Source organism: Typopeltis vanoorti, chromosome 2 (genome assembly GCF_054136105.1).
Source record: "Typopeltis vanoorti isolate ZY-2024b chromosome 2, IOZ_Tvanoo_1.0, whole genome shotgun sequence".
In the NCBI taxonomy this organism is placed as follows: Eukaryota; Metazoa; Arthropoda; class Arachnida; order Uropygi; family Thelyphonidae; genus Typopeltis; species Typopeltis vanoorti.
The window spans coordinates 105,295,231-105,318,047 of record NC_143550.1 but is presented as its reverse complement, the minus strand read 5'-3'; the positions used below and the strand labels follow the sequence as shown (position 1 = coordinate 105,318,047).

At 35.6% G+C, this 22,817-nt stretch overlaps 1 protein-coding gene across 8 annotated transcripts in view; it reads left to right on the top strand.

Annotated features, from left to right (window-relative positions):
• Nucleotides 1-22,817, top strand: part of AMPdeam (AMP deaminase) — a 443,168-nt gene that overhangs the window by 257,759 nt on the left and 162,592 nt on the right. For all 8 annotated transcript variants that reach the window (XM_090412444.1, XM_090412451.1, XM_090412439.1 and 5 more), the window contains one exon: nt 754-885. In XM_090412444.1, coding sequence (XP_090268570.1) covers nt 754-885 — 132 coding nt within the window. The remainder of the gene's footprint in view (nt 1-753; nt 886-22,817) is intronic.

The following is a 22,817-nucleotide window of genomic DNA, read 5'->3' as shown; positions in this document are numbered from 1 at the left end:
TGTCTAGTTCATAAACTTAACACCTTTCTTATCTCTCCTGAAGACAAATATCCTGTTCTTTCTTATCCTGGATTTACAGAATCCCTCTTTTTGCTTCTTATGTTATTATGGATAGGTTGTTTCTGCACTAATTTGTCTTGTAGAATATCAGGGATACATTTGACTTAAACTCAATAAGTCTGGTTTAGCAAGCCACACTATCTACAAAACACAGAATGCATTGGAACAAAACCAAAGTATTACACAAAAGTAATTTTCTTCTGGAAAGATGGTACAAAGAAAGCTGTGAAGCACACACATTCACAACCAAGCCTGAACAAAAACTACAACTTTCTCAATTTTGGGAAGCTATACTGACTAATACTCACCATTCATGTGTTCCTTAATTTGTAATTATTTTATTATAATATCTATTAGCCTGTCTACGAGAAAGGATATCTATTAATGTAGATAGTTGTTCTCCTGCAGCCGATAGTGCACATAATATATCGTGCACTTTCAACTGAATTGGTCTTTATTGTGTTTTCCTATAATTGTATTGACAGCGACCATGAAACTTAGCAGAATTTTACAAATAAAGACATTTAAATTATTGTGATTCCATTATTAATATGTTATGATGAATCTATATTTGATTTTTAGAAAAAAAAATCTCAGCATTGTGGTTGAGAATCACTGGTATAGATAATCATAAAATATAGAAATGAAATAGAATTACAGTTGACATTAAATTGCATCTTATATTAATTTTAGGTTGATACACATGTACATGCAGCTTCATGTATGAATCAGAAACATTTGCTTCGATTCATCAAAAAGACTTTGAAAAGTCATACGGATGACATAGTGTGTGTTAAAGATGGAAGTAACATGACATTGCAACAGGTAGGAGATTATGATAAATGCCTATTAAGAATACATTAATTTGAAGTTTTAATCAGTTATCTTTCCATAAAAATATTTTTCCCTCACTTGTTTAATGAAGTTTGCATTTTATTTAATTTTATCATAATAACAAAAAATAACTACTTGCATACTACACGTAATCCAATATCGTTTGCTAATTTTGGAATTAGTAGCAAGGAAAAAAAATGCTTCATAGAACACAGAGCATATTAACATTCTTTATTATTAAGTGAGACGGGCAATTTCAATTTCGTTCTTTACAGGCCACAGGCCAAGGAATTGCCATTGAATTTGTAAATTTCTTCATCTCAGAGGATGTGCAGAATATTGTTATACAGTAATCTGCAATTTATCTGACCACATGGTGAAGGCAATTTGCCATTCTGATAATTGAAATGCAATTACATGGTGCTGTACTAGAAGTTGGTTGACATGCAGAGGTCAGTTAATTGAAGGGTTGCTGCTTTGAAGGTTGGATAAATTCTTTAGAAAGATAGCTTAATCTAGTCTAATGATTAAGATTTCATTACCAGTTTCCTTTCAAACGTTTTATTCCAAACTGGACTATTTAAAGTGACATTGTTAGGTTACAAGTTACAACTTCTGTATCTTCTAACACAGTCTTAACTACAGTGTGTTGCAAATTAAAGCACTCCTATTCAGAAGTCTATAGAGAGAACCAGTAGATGAAATACCCTCAAAGTTGGTGGGTTGGTTGGTATCCTAACAAGATCATGGGGAAGAGATTTGGACAATAAAAAAAATATTAGTTCAAAAATGATTTAAAGCACAGCGAGCGAGGAAAAATTAATGAATTTTGTATACCACGTAAGCTATAAAACAGTATAAACAAATGAGCAAGGCAGACTCTACAGTCATTCAACTTGCATGACGGGTGTACTTTGCTCGAACATACCTTACTTGAAATGTTTCTGTAGGAATTGGGGAAAATGCTGCAGTATCACTTCACTAGCATAGATGTCTAAAAACTATGAAAAGGCCCATTGACACCAATGCAGTGCATAGTTGATATGAAAAGACAGGCAATTTGACATTCCAACCAGGAAGAGAGCATAAATATTAAATTCTGTAAGTGACTGAAGATGTTGCAATTGTAGTTATTGAGCAGTCAAATAAGAATCTTGTAGATTCATACAGTATGCTGTAGCAAGACAATTAGATTTGCTGTACACCAGTGGTTCCCAAAGTGTGTTGCGCGGCGCCCTGGGAAGCCACGATTACAAAATTTTTATAATTTTATTTCCATTTTCAATTTAATGTGATAGGACGCGACATCTAGTGGACCTGGTGCAAACCAGTAACTCACTTAGTAATAACTGTTTGCAGAAGCCTCTACAAATGGTTACTAGATGGCGCTCTACAATAATTAAGTTTCTCGATTGTTTTAGTAGTTTCTCGAACTTTCTCGGTACTTTGTGTTCGTATATAAATAGCTGTCAGTTTCACGCGGTCATAGTGTTGAATTAGTTTTTGGAGGTTGTATCAACTGAATATTATTGTGATTTAGTCAAGTGAAGTTTTTGAAGTATTTCTTCTCGTATGTATTTTTAAAAATGGATCGGTTTTTACTAAACAATAATAAGTGTTGTGAGAGAGAATAAAGAGGGCACACCATCAAATAGTGGCAAGAGTGTGGAGAAGCATAAATATCGAAAATATGATGACAGTTATTTGGACTTTGGTTTTACGTCGACAGAAGTCGATGTTGAATGGAGGTCACAGTGTATACTGTGTATGACAGTTTTGGCACCAGAGTGTATGCTACCAAGTAAGTTGAAATGCCATTTAGAAACCAATCATCCCAGTATGGTTAGTACATCTCGTGGCTACTTTACCAGAAAGTTAAGAGTTAAATCAACAAAAAGGTAGTTTTTATAAGCAGATGTTAATACTAAGCAATGCTTTGCTAGCATCCTATAAGGTGGCGCACAGAATTGCAAAATATAAGAAACCTCATACCATTGCAGAAGAACTCATTCTACGCTGCTGTAGATATGGTGAATGTTATGATCAGTGAGTCTGCTGGGAAGCTGCTTTCAAAAGTGCCTTTGTCCAATAACACCACCAATCGCAGAATACAGCACATAGTGGAGGACCTCAATGATCAATTAATTGAAAAAAATAAAAGGGAAGAAATTTGGATTGCAGCTGGATGAGACCACAGATAATAATAATAATGCTCACTTGATTTGCTATGTACGGTTTATAGATGGTAATAACATTGTAGAATAATATATATGTCATCATTAAATTACTGCCATGTACCCTCAATGGGTGTACAGGATATGATAGTATTACATGAAAAATTTACATCATTACTAACTTCCTATCTACAGATTTCCTCCAAATCCGTCTGTTACTTGTCAAGACCCCAACATTATCAGATCTTACATATCTATCGCCTAACGCACTTTGTACAGTATCAATCCACCTATATCTTGGTCTTCCTATGGGTCATTTTCCTGCCAACCTGGCAGAGAACACTTGTTTTGCTAATCTTTCCTTGCCCATTCTGTTTAAATGACCATACCACCTTAGATTAGCTCCATTAATGCATTCCTGGATGCTGACAAAGTCAAATTCTTTCCTAATATCCTCGTTTTTAATATGATATTGCCATTGATGCCTTCTGTTCATGTCTCTAATCTTTCTCAGGACTCTCATATCTGCGGTCTCTAGTCTTTGGTCAAGTGTTTTACTTCTGACCCAGTTCTCAGATCGATAAGTTAAAATTGGTTTCAACACTGTCTTGTATACAGCTAATTTAGTGTTCCAACTAATTTCTCTCTTATTCCATATGAATTTATTCAATTGACTTCCTATCATACCAGCTTTGTTGATTCTATTGTCTATTTCCATATTCAATTTACCATCTTCACTAAAAATCATGCCTAAGTAGCTGAAATGTTTTACTTGTCCCACAGGTTCTCCGTTCACAACGCAGTTGGCATTTTCAATGATTCTGCCTATTTTCATTGTCTTTGTCTTTTTATTGCTGATCTTCAAACCATATCTATTACAACAGTCATTCAATTTAGTCAGGGAATCTTGCAGATGTGTAGCAGATTTATTGAGTATAACATCTTTATGTGGATGAGTATAACATCATCCGCATAAAGCAAAGAGCTGACATTAACATCTCCAATTTTGATATCATGTTTAATACTTTCCTTCATAATGTGATCCATGTAGATAATGAATAACAGAGGAGATAGTGTACATCCTTGTCTCACACCAGATTTAACATTAAACCATCTTCCTGTACTTGCTTCAATTCTAACTGCTGACATACAATTCACATAAAGACTAAGTATTGCTTGATATAATGCCCCGTTGACACCATATAACTGTAGCTTATTGAATAGCTTCTCTCTCGGCACCTTGTCATATGCCTTTTCCAAATCGACAAAACTTAAATACAGATCTTTGTTATATTCCCATGCTTTCTCAACTGTGTGTCATAAAGTGAAGATCTGATCCTGACAGCCTCTATATGGCCTGAATCCAGCTTGTTATTCATCAAGCTTTTCTTCCACAATTCTTCTCGACTGTTCCTCAAGTATACTTGCATAAATCTTGCCAGGAATAATCAGTAGGGAAATACCTCTGTAATTCTCACATTCAGTTTTATTTCCCTTTTTATATATGGATACTATGAGAGCTCTACTCCAATCATCGGGAATTCATCCCTCTCTCAAGGCTTTCTGAACTATGCAGTGCAGCCACTGTAAGACTTTTATACCACCATACTTCAGCATTTTTGGTCAGATATCATCTACTCCTGCTGCCTTTCCACATTTCAAGCCTTTGATAGCTTTTTTTTTTTCTACTACAAGTATGGATATGTATTTCTGTCTGCATGCCTGGTCAGTGTTTTTTACCACTGTGCTGTCATCACTGCTTGTTTCATTTAGCAGTTTTTCATTAAGTAATTACTCCATACTTCAAGGATATCTTTTTCTCCTGTTTTTATGTCACCTTTATCATCTCTAACTCCATTTACAGCACTCTTTCCTCCATTTCTAAGCTTCATCAACAACCTCCAGAATATTTTGCCACCTTCTTCGTATTTATTTTCTATGTTCTTGCCAAAGTTCCCCCCCATGACTTTTTTTTAGCAAGTTTTACACAGTGTTTAGCTTTCTTACATTTGTCTCTGTATTCTCAGAACACAAGCTGACTTATTTGCCAGGAACTTTTGATATGCTTTCTTCCTTTTCTTCACTGCCTATCTAACTTCCTGTGTCCACCAGGGAGTTCTGATTTTTCTATCCTTGCAGACAACCTCACCACATGCCTCTCTGGCTGAATCCATCAGTGTTTTCTTCAAGGCTTGCCACTGAATCTCCAATGTTTGGTTGCTGTTCTCAAACTCTTTCATTTTTTTCTTCAATAATCTTTGTGTATTTTAGTCTACAGTTCACATCTGAGAGCTGCTCAACTTTTATTCTCTTTAAAACTTTCTTACATGTGATTCTTTTTGATATGAAATTCAATTTTATCCTGCTCAAGATTAAATAGTGATTACTGCCAATTTCAAATCCTCTATACACTTTCTGGTGTCCTGCACCAGGGAGAAAACAGCACTATCAACAATAACATAGTCAATGAGACTTTTCTTATTCCTTGCCTCTTCTCTTCATGTGAATTTGTGCACATTTTTATGTTGGAACATGGTGTTATTAATAACCAACCCATGTCCTGAGCAGAAATCCAACAACTATTTGCCATTATTATTAGCTTTGCTCTTTACTCCAAATTTTCCCAAAATATTTTTGTATGTCTGACAATCATTTCCTATTCTGCTATTTAGATCCCCAACAAGGACCAACTTTTCCTTTTTCATTGTGTCAGTTGCTTTTTCTAAAGCATCAAAAAATTCTTCCACTTATACTTAGTAGACCCTTCTGTGGGACCATAGGCACAAATAAGTCTCATTGTCCAGTTCTCCATTCTCATATTTGCCCACATCACTCTACTTGACACTGCCTGTCATTCAAGAAGATTATTTAGTGTTGAATACTATGGCTACTCCTTCTTTTCCTGGATTGTCATTGCCTGAATATAACATTTTGTATTTATTGCTCAGAAAGATCTCACCAGTTTTTGTCTTTTTTGTTTCAGTCACCCCTATTATGTCAATCTAATTCCTCAGCTAGCTCCATTTCTTTGCCATCAGACTTCTTATGTTGATAGTACCAATCTTTTACTTTGGTGATGCTGGGTTGGGGTGTGTGTTTTCAGATTTGTTCCAGTAGCTGACTTTTTGCTGTTTGCCTTGGTTCCCTGGCGAAAAATAAAGGGGGCCTTTTTTAACCGGGCGACGCCTCAGCTGGCTTGAAATTTTGTCATGTTGTACCATCATTTTGTATTTTGATTTAAGCCAATAAGAATACAATTTGGTCGCTAAATCCCAAATTGCTAGCCCATCCTCGTTCGTTCGGTATCCAGGTAGATACCCAACAGGGTGCACCAAGAGAAGTGAGGATTGGACATTAGGTAAGAAGCCCTGGTCAGTTCTCCACATTCCTTTAAAGGCTATGTGGAGGTCTCCTCTCAGTTATATGGCTTTGACCCTTAAGCACCTCTAATATATATTATTTTAGAAAAAACTCGGGTTTTCAAAATTATTCTTCCTGCCTTGCATCAACCACTCCCCCCATGTTTCCCCCTCCCCCCTTTAACATGCCTAGAGCAGAAATATGGAGAATGAAGTCATCCTAGCATCTAAACAAGGTATGTACAGAATTTTCTTCCTCAATTATTCTGCTATATTTTCCTTCAAAAATACACTTATAATGCCCTAAAAATTATCTTGAGTTTAAAAAGCCAATGTATTTAAAATAAAGGACACTCCTAAACAAAAACAGACTATAATAGCCTTAAAAGAATGAGACTATATTAGCCTATAATATCAGAGAGACTATATCAGACTATAATAGCCATAAAAGAACTTTCAAGAGGAGTAACATGGGAATTTTCCAAGAAATAATACCTATATTGTAGAAGACCTCTTTTGTAAAAGTATCAATGCTGGTGCCAAGGCTCAAGACGTTCGAGATCCTTGATACTTTTATATCTGAAAATAATTTGAAGTGGACTAAGTGCGTTGGTGACTGTACTGATGGTGCTTGTTCTATGTTTGGCTGTTATGGAGGATTGCAGGCACTTATTCGAAGCAAAGCCCCTGTTGCACTGTGGACCCATTGTGTTATTCACAGGGAAACACTCTCGTTAAAATATCTGGGTCCTACATTGAACCAAGTCTTAGAATATGTAGTGAATGCAGTAAACTTTATGAAAACTTGGCCGTTGAAGGGAAGGTTTTTCAAAAAACTATGTGAGGATATGGGATCCGAGCACATGTCTTTGTTGTGCTACAGCACTTCAAGATGGCTCTCCCATGGTAATGTTTTGTCTCATACGGTTGAACTGCGACAGGAAATTTATATTTTTCTTAAAGAGGAAGACCACAAGTATACCGAAAATTTTGTGAATGAAGATTTTTTGGTAAAACTAGCATACTTATGTGATATTTTTGAAAAGATGAATGCTCTGAATCTCTCCCTGCAAGGATGCAACATGTACCTTTTAAAGTCGATTGAGAAAATTTCAGCTTTTATAAAAAAAAACTAAAACTATCGAAAAATAAAATGAATGAAGATGGGGGCAAAGAATGTTTTCCCCTGTTGCAACAGTTTTTGACCTCCAATGGAGTTGATTTCTCTCAACGTATGAAATCCATTTTTGAAGAACACTTATCACCTGGTTTGAGAAATATTTTCAAAATGATAATATCGATAAATTTGCATGGATTCAAGATCCATTTAATGCCAGTGCTCCATCTGAATTAGAGAATCTGCTAATTCTCTAATTAGTGAATTAGAGAATTAGCAGAAGATGAGAATCTTATTGAGTTGTCTTGCGACAATACATTGAAAACAAAATTTAGCAGCATGGAATTAACTGAATTTTGGATATCTGTAAAAGATGAATATCCCCTTCTGAGTGAAAAAGCTCAGAGAATTTTAATTCCATTTGCGACTTCTTATTTGTGTGAAGCTGGATTTTCGGCACTCACTGTGATAAAAACTAAACATCGTGCGAAAATCGATGTGAAGAAGGAAATGAGGGTGGCTGTGTCCAGTTTGATTCCAAGATTGGAGAAAATGTGTGGTGATCAACAAGCTCATCCATCCCACTAATGATAATTAGTTGAATTTGTTCAATTACTTTTTTTTTTGTGATCTTTAATATGTGATCATTATTTTTACCTAATATAAATTGTGATCATTATTTTTACCTAATCCTTTAATTTAAAAAAAATTATTTGCTATTTCACAAAGTGTACTTGTTAGAATTTGACATTGGGCACCTTGGGAAAACCTGGATTCAGCAAGGGCCCTGTGAATTAAAAACATTTCGGAACCACTGCCATACACAGTAGTATGGACAACATTGAAATGTAGTCTAATGATTAAAATTTCATTACCAGTTTCCTTTCAAAAGTTTTCTTCCAAACTGGACTATTTAAAGTGCACTATTTTAGAACACCTCCCTATGTAGGACATAAAGTTCAACAATTATTGAAACGACATTTATTATTATTATTACTATGTGACACCTCCAGGGAGTCCAAAGACACATCGAGGGAGGGCACCTACTCTACAACTGTTTCCAGCATTCATTCCACCAACTACAACGATCATCATCATCTACACCAACTGCATCTACTGCCCACTACTGGTATTTTCAGATAATCACAAACATCCATGCCCACGGCGGGATTCGAACCTGCAACCTATTAGCTGGAGAGCGGATACGCTAACCACTCGGCCCAGCTAAAGGTCACAGAAATTTTACAGAAGATAATCAGTTGCTGATTTTCTATGAAATCACCACCTCATTCGCCTACTTAACCCCTTTGACTCTTGGCTTTTGGGTTACTTCAAAAGCATAGTGTATTGGAACAAAGTTCTTCACCTGGCAGATTTAGAAAACAAAATCACACATCACGTGCGAAACCTTTCAACAGTTCAATTGCATGCAGTTGTAGACAGTATTGGCCATTGGTCCTGTACAAAAGGCCACTGCTGAATATCACCTCTGTTGGTCATATCACGGTATTTTAGGAAATGAGCAAATATACATCTTCAAATAACTTTGTTATCACTGACCGAATTATTTCTCAATCGCATACCATCCAGTTCACATTGATGTAATTTCACTCTTGCTCATAGTGCTATTTTTCCCTTATCAGTCATTTTTGGATTAATTTTTTTATTGTCAAAATGTCTTCCTCCATGATCTGGTTAGAGTACCCACCAAGTTTGATATTTCATATACTGGTTCTCTGTACAGATTGTTCTGAATAAGGGTACTTCAATTTGAAACACCCTGTACATGAGCTATTGATATCGTGGTCTTTATTTCGATTATGCTCAGGAAACTTTCCATAGAAATTATTAGGGAAGTCCATAACTATTGCATCGCTCACAAACAATTTTTTATAAGATACCTGAGGCAAATAAGGCCCACCTTATTTAAAATTTGAATAAGTTAGACAATTGTTTAGATTAATTGAAACAACAATATTCATATTAAAGTTTTGTATTATCACTAATTAAAAAAAAAACACAAATAAGAACAATTCTTGCAGTAATTTAACCAAGTCTTTAAAAAACACCTTGTGTGGGCCTTATTAAACCATAGAAGTTTAATAAAGCCCTTGAACAAAATTAAATATTTAAAAAAGAATATAACAATTATTTTTATTATTAATTTTAATCATAATTATTAGCTTAAGAACAGTCATAAGAGCATACAAATATGCCACATTCTTCTTTGGTGAGACCAGCACACTCTTCATGGTACCATTTAAAACACCATGTGCATTGCCTCATATCAGCAACCTTTTCTTCTCTGCATCCATGGCAATACCATCCCTCTTTTGACACTCTGTTTGTTCCTTTATTTATTTATTTATTTTTTTTTGGTTCTTCCTGTTTTTTAGTGGTAACCCTCTCTTTCTTACTATCCTTTTCTTTGAAAAGATCTTTGGTCACTCTCTGGCCCTTATAATTTAACGCTTTTCTTCGTGGTGTTGCGTTTACAACTGCATAATTTGACGTTGGCATTAACTCCTGAAATGATGACCTCAAAGAGTTCTTTGTTTTTAGATTTGCCAATGGAATCTCATCATTGGAGTTTTCTGAATCACAAGATGGAGGATTAGGACATGTTCTTACAGCTCAAGCAAGATTCAAAAATTGAGCTTTACGTTTAGAAATTGTTGGGTTTCTCTTTAAAAATAACTTCAACCAATCTTTTCCTGCGAGGCCACTTTCTTTATTGAAGTTATTCCTAATTTCATTTTGTTCACAAAATATAAATAAAAGTTTGCCTGCATATAGCTTTTGGAGTTAAAGAGACTCCAATTGAAGCAAACATTACTATTCTTTCTACCAAGTTCTTTTCATCTTCTTCTCTGTGTTTAAATGGTTCCTCAATGTTCTTCTAGGTACTCCATAGCATTCTGATGCTGCACATTGTGATAGTTGTCCTCTTTGCACAGCTTTCATAGCTGCTTCTAGTCTTTCATCAGTCCAAAGACCCCTTTTCTTCTTAACTTCTGACATTTTCAGAGGCCTTTACCAATAAAATAAGTAACTATTATGCGCAATCACCAAAAAATAAAATCATAAATTATAGCAATTTAATAAGGCCCATCAACAAATTTACTGGGCCTTATTAACCGCCGCGAACTAGATTAGATCCCATCTATTTTCATGTAAAATATGAATTGAAATCAATTAAAACATTTTTTATCATAAAACTGAATGTTGAAAGAACAATTTAAATATAAAAACAATGCGAAAAGAACTATTTTTAATTAAAACTTACGAACTATTGCGGCGTAATATTATTAAACGGGAAGACGCAACCACCTCCCACAAAGGTCTGGGTCAAACTGACACAATACAGTCGCTAGACAATATGGCACCACTGATTTGCCATTGTATTGTGTCCTTGTGTGTGTAAGAAACCAAACCGGCACAACTTGCCTTAATTTGTGATTTTTTTTTTTTTAAATGGGCCTTATTAGATGCTGAACCTTATTTACCTCAGGTATCTTACTATTTATTTACCAAAAGATGTCAAGCTAAACAGGTTAATTAGTTTGGGACATTATGTACGTCACAATGGTATATAGCTAGTTGCTTTAATGTAGTATATACAGATGTATATATTCCTGAGGATGACCCTAACATAGAGGTCGAAACATAGAATTTTATCTTTAAGTTTTTTTGTTTTTATTTCAGATGGTAGTTGAGTATGTCTAGTATAATTAATAATAATATATCTTGATAATTTTGTCACATTTACTTAAGTAGTTTTGTTAATTTTTTTTTTTATCTTCCATTCTGTTTCATTGACCAACTACCTTAAATATTAAGTGTCATTCTTTTGTGTCTTCAAAATAATGTGATTCCTCCATTAATGCCATCCTTTCACTAGGCCACTTTGGCCATGCCATAATTCTGCAGTCCATTTCATCTCAGTTGATACTCTATTGGATTCAAGGTAGGTCTCTCTGTCTGCTAAAGAGTCACTGTTCCATGCTCTGACCAGTAGACCATGAGAAGCAGCTACACGTTATACTGCCTCCATATTTTATCGTTATGACAACGCACTCATGTATAAAATATTCTCCAGAAATCCTCCATATTCTGGCATATTCATCAGAGGAAGAGGCTGTACATAGCATTACTTGTTGTTCCACACGGCTAAATTCCATTGTTCTGCCTGCCTTCCCCCCATGCTAGTTGAGAATCTTTATTCATTGTTGGTAACAAAGATTTGTGGAGACTGAAGCTCTTCCATGAAAATTTATGACATGCACAGTAATGTAAGAACTCTTTGGCATTAGGAGAGTTGCCAAGGGTGCCAATGGTAGGATATTTTACCGCTTACCAAAATTGTCTCACTATAAAATACACTTGTGTACAAATTTGCCATAGACACTAAAACCTAGCTATGCCTACTAGATATGCAGCCCTAAACACAAATTCTTTAGGATCTGACAGTGAGATGATGAATTGGAGCCTTCTCAGGGAGTATTGAATCCTCGGTCAGTTTATTCTGGATTATTTAGTTCTGGCTTGGGCTTCTAGTCATGTAAACTTGGGAATACTAAATTGTAGCACACAGACATCTTTCCCAGTGATATCTAACAACAAGGTGCATCCAGAAAGTAAGGTCTGTTCAGAATTTACTGCTAAATAAGATATGAGAGAGGGGGGTCGCCTATGCATGCTATAGAGTGACTCATTAGCTAGCTGTTGACCATTTTACTTTCATTCTGTTATCATTTCTTGTCTTCTATTAATAATTTATAATGAGTGCTGTGATTAAAAAAAAATAATAATCTACCAGTTGCAAAGTTCATGGTATGATACCATTTTTTGGTTCGTAGAAAACAATAGTGTTGCAGAAATTCACCGATTGTGTAAGGTTTACAGACTTAACATAATGAATGACAGTATGGTTAGGCAATAGTGTCATTTGTTTAAAGAAGGACACGATGAAGAGTGCAGTGGCCAGCTGAATGTGGTAACAGATGATTTGGTGGAAACAGTGAGCACAAATTCGTGAGAATTGCTGTTTCACAATTATGGAACTTTATTTTGAATTTCTGAAAGTTTCACGCTCAGTCATTCACGAAATTGTGAACAGAAAAGCTGGGATATAAGAAATTGCATTCCAGATGGGTCCCAAAAATGCTGACCTATGTAAATAAACATAAATGAGCGGAATCAGCTCAAAAATTTTTGGAGCATTGCAAAAACAAAGGAGATGAACTTATTTCTTATATCTTGATGAAACATGGATTTTGTAGTCAAGTCAAAACAACAATCAGTGCAGTGGATGCCATTCATCACTTCTGAAAGCAAAAAAAATTCAAACAGGCACCATCAATCAAAACAAATTATGGCCACTGTCTTATGAAACCGAAATGGATCATGTTGATTTTTTTCAGGTACGAGCCACAATTAATTTTTGTGTTCACTGTTTCCACTAAATCATCTGTGACGACACTTGGCCAGCCACTGTGCTCTTCATTGTGAACATTGTTACACCCTTCTTTAAACAAACTACACCATTGCCTAACCCTACTGTCACTCATTACGTTTTCGGCCTGTAAACTTTACACAGTCGTCAGTGAATTTCTGCAGCACTATTGTTTTCTACCAACAAAAACCGTATCACACACCACGAACCCTGCAACTGTGTTTTTTAATCACAACAGTTATTGTAAAATTATTTGTAGAAGACAGCAAATGATAATGGAACAAAGAAATTTAAACTAAGGTTATGTACATGTTTTCTAGCTGAATGAAATTGTAGATCTTTGAGAATATCCTACACTTCACTTTAAGCTCTGAACTGTACATCTTCCATGCTTATTAAGTGCCATACAGCGGCTCCAGACTGTAATAAAAACTTGCTTCTAATAATAACAAATCCTATAACACCTTTTTATTCCCCAAAGGTGGATCTCTTTTAACCCTAATTAACTTTTGAAAATTGATGTACAGCAGGTCTGTCTCCATCTGTAGCAGTCATCAGAAGCTCAACTAATGGCTATCATGGATTTTAATCAGTGATAGCCATGAGCTTCCCTTCCTTGCACCAAAGATAGACTAACTTAGTGCAACCTCTTCTATTGCTTCTGCCTTAGTATCTCCACATTTGGGTCTGCCTCCCACTGACGAGACCTCAATAAAGGTCGAAACCGGTCTGGGTAGTGGCCCTTGCCTTAATGCATAGTAGTATACATGTCCGCAAGGAGATGTGTTTTGCATTATGGGAGATACTGAGATAAGGAGTAATGAGAGCTTGGTCCACCTTTGCTTGGAGTTACCTGGTGTTGCACCACCTTACCTCAGTCCTGAAGATATTTTCAGGGGCAAACTTTGTTTGCTTACACTTGGATAAAGGATTAAACTAAATTTATTAGGAGAGGTCATTATTGTTAAGGATTCTTTCAATCATTCGACCTCATCTATTTGTGTTGCCACTACAGAGTATTGTGACTATTAGTCACCCATAAGAAGTATTTTTCTTTGCTCTCAAAACAGGTGTAGCAGTGGTTAACTTCCTTTTTGCATCCAGATATGATATATTTTGTCTTATTTTAATTTTTTTGTATTTCTTTTTCATCTTTCATCATCTGGGTTCAGGCAGTTGCAAGATGGGGTTATCAAGATTGATTTTCATTTAACTCAGCACTCAATGGTAAATAAATTGAACATGCTGTAATAAGAAATCCCATGGATAGGTGAATTGCTACTTCTTCCAGAAGTAGCAATTCACAAGTTGCTTAATACTGTTCTGGAAGAACAGTATTAAGCTAGACATGATAAAAAGTTTATGACATTCCACTAGGATAGCTGCTCCTCCATGAGCAGGACCACTTCCAGTTCTTTCCTTGCATACAACAGTGAAATTCCTCAAGTAGCAGGCCTCGTTGGGTCTTAAGTATGTTTCCTGTAGACAGAAATGGAAAGGTTTTCTACAACATAATCTCAACATCATCAGCGATATTCTGGCAAAACCCACAACAGTACCATTGCACAAATTTTCTTATTGTTTTGGCTTCATAGACTTGTTTGGTTTTTGGGAGGTTGAGGGCTTACCTTTGTCGGGTTTATATTTATCAATTGTGTTTGGGAAGTATGGATGGCCAGTGTCCATCCACTCTTCCTCTGATAAAATTTGCGATACATCTGAGCTGTGTCAGGGCATATCAGGTGTATTACCAGAAGAAAGATCATATAGATCCAATTCCAGTTGTAGACTAGAACTTTTGCTAGCTTTTTCCCCTAATCAGTTCTCTAGTTAGTCTTAAGCACTGGCAAGTGGGTTTTCCTTCAGATAAAAACAAAAATTAAGATATTTTGATAAATTCTTGTAAGGTTTCAAATTCTGAATAAAATGGTGCATACAGGATGCAATTTCTGCTCCACGAGAATGGTGGTCACATTGAATGAGGTCCTCTTTCACATGGATGAACTCAGTGTGCATGAGTTGTGCAACAGGTTTGTGACAACACTTATGCTCTAGTAACTGTAATATTGTAATTACTGTACCAAATTAAATTGATATTAATTTATCAGTTATAAGCCCATTTTAACACACACCATTTTTACATTGTACAATGCCATAATTTTATTGAGACATCTTAGTTTTTGCTTGTCATACCAGTTACAAAGGGGGGGAAATGCATTAACATTCTTCCAAATTAGTCTGTTGTTTTTTTTCAGTCTGATTTGATTAGTTCCTATGTTTGTCTTCTAAAATATTCCTAACTGCATCAATGCTGACATATATCATGATATGCTTTCCTTCTCTGATTCGTTTTACCTACCACATAGCGGTACAATTAGAGGTGGATGAATTGGTGGTGGTTGTTGGGATATTGCAGAATCTCAATGTAAATACAGCTGTGAGATTAGATGGGATATCAGCTCTCATTTTGCAAGACTGTGCTAGGGAACTGGAAATGCTTCTGACTGGGCTCTAAGTGTCAAATCATAGACCAATCAGTGCTGGGAGTAAAAGTACTAGAAAAGTTGGTCAAAAAGAGAATTTGAGAATGAGAATATGATATTCTGAGGGGCAGCATGGCTTTGGGAAGGAAAGTTCATGCCTTAGTAATCTATTAAATTTTTATAATAGGGTGACAACTGAGTTGTATTATTGAAATAAATGGCTACACATTGATTCTGTTGTATTTTGCAAAGGCATTTGACAGAATATCACATGGAACTGTTATGCAAAGTAGAACAAATGGGGATAGATATGACACTGAGGATAAGAGAGTAACTGGTGGACAGATATCCAAAAGTGCTAATGGAGGAACAGAATCGAGAAGAGTAACAGTTAATCAAGAAGATGTGGCGAGCTTGCAGGATGATTTAAATAGGCTTTCAGTATGGGCAAAAGATAATGGGTATCAGTTTAATCTGGAAAAATGTAAAATTATGCATTTTGGAATAAAACAATTATAAGCTGTGTACTACATTAACGGTACCGTACTCTGGGAAATAGATGAAGCTAGGGATGATTTATGGGTGGTGGTAGACAGAGTTGAAGTTTAGAAGACATATTGCTAAGGTAGCTCATAAAATTACTTGGGTATTTGGAGAACACATTAACAAGTAGATATAAAGAAGTCATTATTCATCTTTATAAGGCCTATTTACATCTGCATCGGGATTACTGTATACTTAGGTCTGGTTTCTTGGGGATTAGGAAGTGATGGAGAGGATTCAGAGGCGAGTGACTAAGATGGTGAATGATCCACAGAATTGTTCCCTGTGAGGATGGATGGAAGATTGGTTGATAGGCAAAAAAAAGAGGGGATATAATATTTGTCACTTGATTTATATAATTACTTAAAGAGTTTCATAGGATTGATGCAGTGCAAATGTTCAAGCAATTGGCTAAAGGATTTTTTGCTTGGAGAGTTGTGAATGAATGAAATGGGTTACCAGTGTCATTTATGTGTTTTGTCTGTTAATAGGTTCGAAGGGAGGTATGATAGATTTTGTGGATAGTTTGGATCTCCTGTGATAGTGGTTGGGCTTTCAACTCTTGTTTTTCTTATCTTTCATTGCCCATTCTGTTTTAAGTGACCTTACCATCTGAGATTACCTCTTCTTACACATTTGTAAACATTAATAATGTCAAGCTCTTAACTGTTATCTTCATTGGTTTTACCATCAATGTCATTTTTATTTTCTGAATTTTTCTCAGAAATCTAGACTTGATCAGCTGTTTTATTTCTAACACATATCTCCAGATCCATGAATTTTGAATTATTTTGAACTTTGACTTGTATACTTATTCTTAGTGTTTTGTTTGATTTTCTATTTTAATTTATTTATTTCCATTCTTACATGCCTTATGTATTCTGTGATCTATTTCCATATTTAATTTGCAATCTTCACTAAATAAATGTACAACTTGATGTTACACATTTAACTATTTAGGTAACTTGGTTTGTCTTCTAATTGATTCATACTAGTTTGTCCAAAGCCCTGAAAGCTGTTGCAGATTTATTTAAGAAAATATCATTCATTGAGTAAAGAATTAAACTTATAGCTTGCTTTTTAAAAGGAAAAACACCAAGACTGAATAAATAAGTGAGATAACAGTGAGAGAGAACCTCATTTATGGGATAATTTTTAATATGCAAAAAGAAGTCACCTCCACATATTTTGCTTTTCAATGTCTGACAGAATCTTCAGGAAGTTTTACTGGGGAATGGAGAAAAGCTCTGAATACCTGCAAAAAGTGTTTTTATTTCAAGATACTAAAGATACAAGTACAATTCTACATGTGAAGTGTGTGGCATGCTTGTTATTGGCACCTTGTTATTTATAGCTTTTAGATGATTGCTAATAGACAAGAGATCTGATTTATTACATAAATGGAAAGACTTCCAAATGTCATGCATTATGATATGATGCCTTTACTTTGATTAAGTATCCATGTATATATAACCACTAAATTCTTTGGAAATTCAGGATTGGAGGTTATCATCAAGATAAAACATCAAACATATGATGTTCTGTCAAGGCACTCTGGGATAACATGTAAAAGTGACATCTTTAATTGTATTTTAAAATCCCATCAATCTTATCTTGAACTTTTCTATGCCACTGAGTTCTATCTTTAATCTCATCTACACACTGTCTGTTTGGTTTTCCTGTAATAACTCTTTCCATCTCTGGGATACTATTCAGATATCAACTTTGTCCATTTTTGAGTGTTACTTATATGCATCACCTGCTCATTGCCTGCTATTTGTATCTTTTATTATTGTGTAACCTCCAAGGAATCAACAGACTCATTGTGGGAAGCCATCTCAACCAGCAGCATGGCTATCATAATGAGCTTTGAAATTATTTACACTACCTGCACTCACAACACACTCAGGCAATGCATTCCACTCACAACTCTCCATGTAAAAAATTACTCTTCTCACCCTTCTTCACCACATCTTTATACAACTTACAGGGATGGCCTCTTGTTTGTACTATCCTAAAATCCACTCTGTTCATAATTTCTTCTGTATTAATCTGATAGAATCCCTTAACTAACTTGAAGGTCTCTCTCATATCTCCTCTTTTTCTCCTATTCATCAACCTCTGTAATCCACACTCTTTCAAACATGCTTTGAACCCTCTCTAATGTTTCCACATCTATGAAACTAGGTGGCCAAATCTGAGCACAGCAGACCATATGTGGTCCGTAACATATAGGCATCACCACCACCACCTCCTTATCCATACGTATCAATGTACCTTTTATCAGTAGCTGTACAATGTGCAGTTTTTGCAACATGTATGATGTGCCCTTGGAACTTCAGTCCACTGTCCACCATGATCCTGAATCTTATCCACTTCCTGAAGTACAGCTCCATAAATATAGTAAGTAGCCTTCTATCTGTGTATCCCAAAGTGTAACACCTTGCATTTATTAATATTAAAACTGCAACCCCCACTCATTTGTCTAAGCTAAAAGCCTATTCAAATCTTCCTGTAGAGAATTAACATCAGCACTATTCCTGATAATTCTACCTAACTTTGCATCATCTGCAAACATTTGAAGATCTCCAGTCAGTCCACATGAAATATCATTAACAAACAAGTTAAACATAGATCCCAAGAACAGAACTCTGAGGCATGCTACTGGTCACCTTTTTTTTCTGAGACACAGCTCCATCATATAACTTGATCCATCTGACCAAAATTACTGTCCTCTGCAGCTTGTACACCAACTTATGTGTGGTAATCTATCAAATGCTTTTGCAAAGTCCAAGAATATCACTGTATACGATTCTTCCTTATCCAACACATTCATCACCTTATAAAACATAAGCAGATTGCTAAAACAATACCTGCCCTTCACGTATCCCTGCTGACCATCATAGAGAATTTTGTGTTCATCAACCGAATGCTGTATTCTATTTTTAACCAATTTTTCCAATATTTTGATCTCTACTGCAGATATACAGACCAATCTATGATTGGAAACTTCTGCTCCCGAACCATGCTTATTGAGGAGTATTATTTTGTCTTCTTTCCAGTCCTTAGGAACCTTCCCACTGCAAGACATTCATTAAATTACCAGGTCAAAGGTAGCTAACGCTTCTGCACATTCTTTAAAAATACATGGTGATATGTCATCCATTCCCACAGCCTTATTAACATCCAATCTGTACAACACTTGATACACCTCTGATTCTTTAACATTTAATTCTGTTAATTCTTAACTTCTATCTGCATGTTGCAGAGCATCATTCACACCACTATGATATACGCTGATGAAGTGTTCATTAAATAATTCTACTATTGTTTGCTATGGTTACTCTGCTACTATAACTATTTACCAACATCAACCTGTCATAATTATTTTTCCTCTTCCTTGCCACAAACAGAAAAATTCCCTTAGTTTAGCTTTGACCTGACTGGCCAATCTCCTCTCATATTTACTTTTTTCTTTTTTTAACCATGCTTGTCACTTTTCTGGCCTGCACTTTATATTCTTCATGCATCCATTCATTACAAACTGTCTTGTACTTCCTCCATAACTTCTTTTATAACACTTGCTTGATTTCGCCATTCATCCATCTCACACCTACTCTATTTATTTGCTTAACTCTTGGTATGCAATTATGCATTGCTTTTGCTAGATACTGCTTATTTCATATGCATTGTCAACATCTTTTCAACACAATTCATCAACCCATTATTGATGCTAGTTGACTGGAGCTTCTGATAATCACCCACCTTATAGGTTCTACATATAAAAGTTGTTCTTGAGAACAACATTTTCCTCTTTCACATGATCACTTTCACCAGCAAGCGGCAGTGTTGATACTTTATTCACAACCATCCTATGAGGATTATCATTAAATCTAACACTGATAAACCTTATGTTGCTTCCATCATATGCTATTTTAGATAGTTATCCCACAAAAACCCAACAAATTCACTCTCCTTGATACTGTACACTATTTCTTCTTTCCAATCTACATTCCTATAATTAAAATCTCCCATTAGGATCATCTTCCTTTTACTTGTCCAACTAATTTGTCTAAACATTTCACATTTAATACTCTCCACATTCCCTGGCCTATAACAGCATCCTATTAATAAGATATACTATTCTACTGATCTCAACTTCACACCAAACAGCTTCAAAAAATCTTCACATGCACTACTATTTTCCATTTTTGACTCTGGAAGTACACAATTCCTCTGCTACCATTAACAATACTCCCCCTCTTCTTCATCTTCCTATCCTTTTGGAAAATTCTGTATCCCAAGATTTCATGTCCTGACAGTATATCATCCTCAGTCAACTAAATTTCACTTATGCCAATTATCTTTGGGCATTCTGATTCAATGCTACAAACTCAGCCCTTTTATTTCTGATGCTCCATACATTAGTATACAAGCATAAAATTCTCCAGTCTATGAGGCCATCCCATCAACATAATCGCTTTTACTCTCTCTCTCTGCTTTAGTGTACTTCTCTCTTCATCCTGACCATCCCCATTTCCCTGATCCTGACTCTGATTTTTCATTTATATTATCAGTACCATTTTGCACTCCATCACTTTGCTCTGCTATAATCTTCTCACCTTTGTATCTATCATCTTCCTGTCCTTCCACAACCTGCTTCTCAGCCTCTCTCTCTGACTCTTAGTGGTAATAATTTTGTATGAACTCTGTATGGCTGTTATTTATAGTATCCTTGATTTCATTATCAGATTTAATATCTTTTCTTACTCAACTCCTTAGTAAGGTCCATATAGATGATAAATAATAGTGGAAGTAGTGTAGTGTACAATATTGCCTTTCACCTTATAGGCAGTATTGTACACTGCACACATTGTACCATTCTTCAATTCTTCTTCTTCTTCAAGCTTATCCCACTTAAATAGAATCGCTGTCCTTAATGAGTCTCCTCCACATCCTCCTGTCTTGGGCTGTAACCACATCCAAGTTCTTCATCCTCAGGTCCTCTTCCACCAGCTCCCTCCATCTCGTCTTTGGCTGCCTGCACATCCATCTGCACGACCTTTCTTACCACACACTCATCCTCCCTCCTTGTCACATGACCAAACCATCTCAACCTTGCCTCCTGTATCTTTGCTCCTAAGTTGGTAACTTAGGAGCAAAGTTACCAACTTAGGAGCAAATTATCGGAGCCTATTATCGGAATGGATTTTCCTTTTTGTGACATATGCAGAAGTGTCGGAGGGTCTCGAATCTGTGGGCGTACTATACCATCCTTCAATTCTAACTGCTAATTTGTAACTTAAGTATAATCTGTTGCTCTTTATGATTCTTTTTACACCATACTGATACAGGTGTTTGAATATTCTCCTCTTAACCTTATTGCTTTTTGAATTTTTTTTTAAGATTGACATTAGTGATCCATATAATGTTCCCATGATTTCTTAATTATTTCCTATAAAGTAAAAAAAATCTATGTAATCATATTTGGTCTAAAGTTCACTTGTACTTCTCAGTTTTCCCTTCAAGGTTTTTTAGCCTTTTCTCAAGTACACTTGCATAAATCTTTCATGGGCGAGAAAATACCTCTAATTCTGTTTTGTTTTTTTATAAATTAGTACTATTTCTGCTTGAGTGATGTGGAATTTGACCTTCAGACCAAGCCTTTTGAATTATGCAGCATAACCACTCTAAAACTTATGGATATATTTTAAGCGTTACAGATTAATATCATATACTCCAGCTTCCTTTCCATATTTCAGCTTCATGTTTTGTTCTTCAAATGCTCCTGGACATTTTCTACTTCCTTTACTGTTTTTCAATTGGTGTTCAGAGAAATTACTCTAGACATCTAGCATAACTTCTTTGTCTTTCATTTTTTTAAATAATTTAATAATAATAAAGTTGCTAAAGAAATTTTTCAATGCAGCTGGGAAGGGAGAGATTGCCTAACAGTGTAAGCTAGATATCTAGAAGAATTCCACATAACTATTTTTTTTTAGAAATGCAGACAACCAACTGGGCTTATGATCTCATCTTAGAAGATATCATACTGAACAAAGATGGACTAGCAAATGTGGGATTAGCCAACCAAACTGTAACTGACTTTAAAAAAAAAAGCCATGCCAGCTAATGTGTCATATGGTTAAACAAGGTTGAAGCTATCATCAACAGATTAGTAATAAACACTTAATACTGGAAGTCATAGTAACCTCTTGTACACCTCTTGAGGATACATGTCAGGAATTTCATGGAAGTTTATATGTACTTTTGCAATTGACAGGAAGCTGTCAATTGCTTTTGCAAAATCCAGCAGTATCATGCTAGCTATTTCCCTTATTCAACCCAGGTGTCACTTTATTGTAGAAAGGGAGTAAATTCTTGAATCCAGATTTCCATTTTACCAAACCAGTAGATATAATATTCACCAGTAGAATATTATATCCCTATCCACCATTCTTGAATTCTATTCTGAAAACCAACACACCACAGCTTATCTGGCAGAGGATGATAAAACTAAAGGCACTTCTCCTGTGGTGCTTGTACAATAGACAGAAATATCTTCTTCACGGATGAGAATATTTTCACCACTGAAGAGTCATTTAACTATGAAAACGATCAGATATATGCCCCAGATGGTCTCACAGCATGTGCCATAGCACCTATGATTCAGAGAGGTCATCACCCTGCATCAGTGATTGTTTGGTGGTGGTGGAGGGAGTGTACAGGGGTATATCCAAGTTGCATTTCTGTGAGAAAGAGGTCAAAACTTCTGCCAAAGTATATCAAACT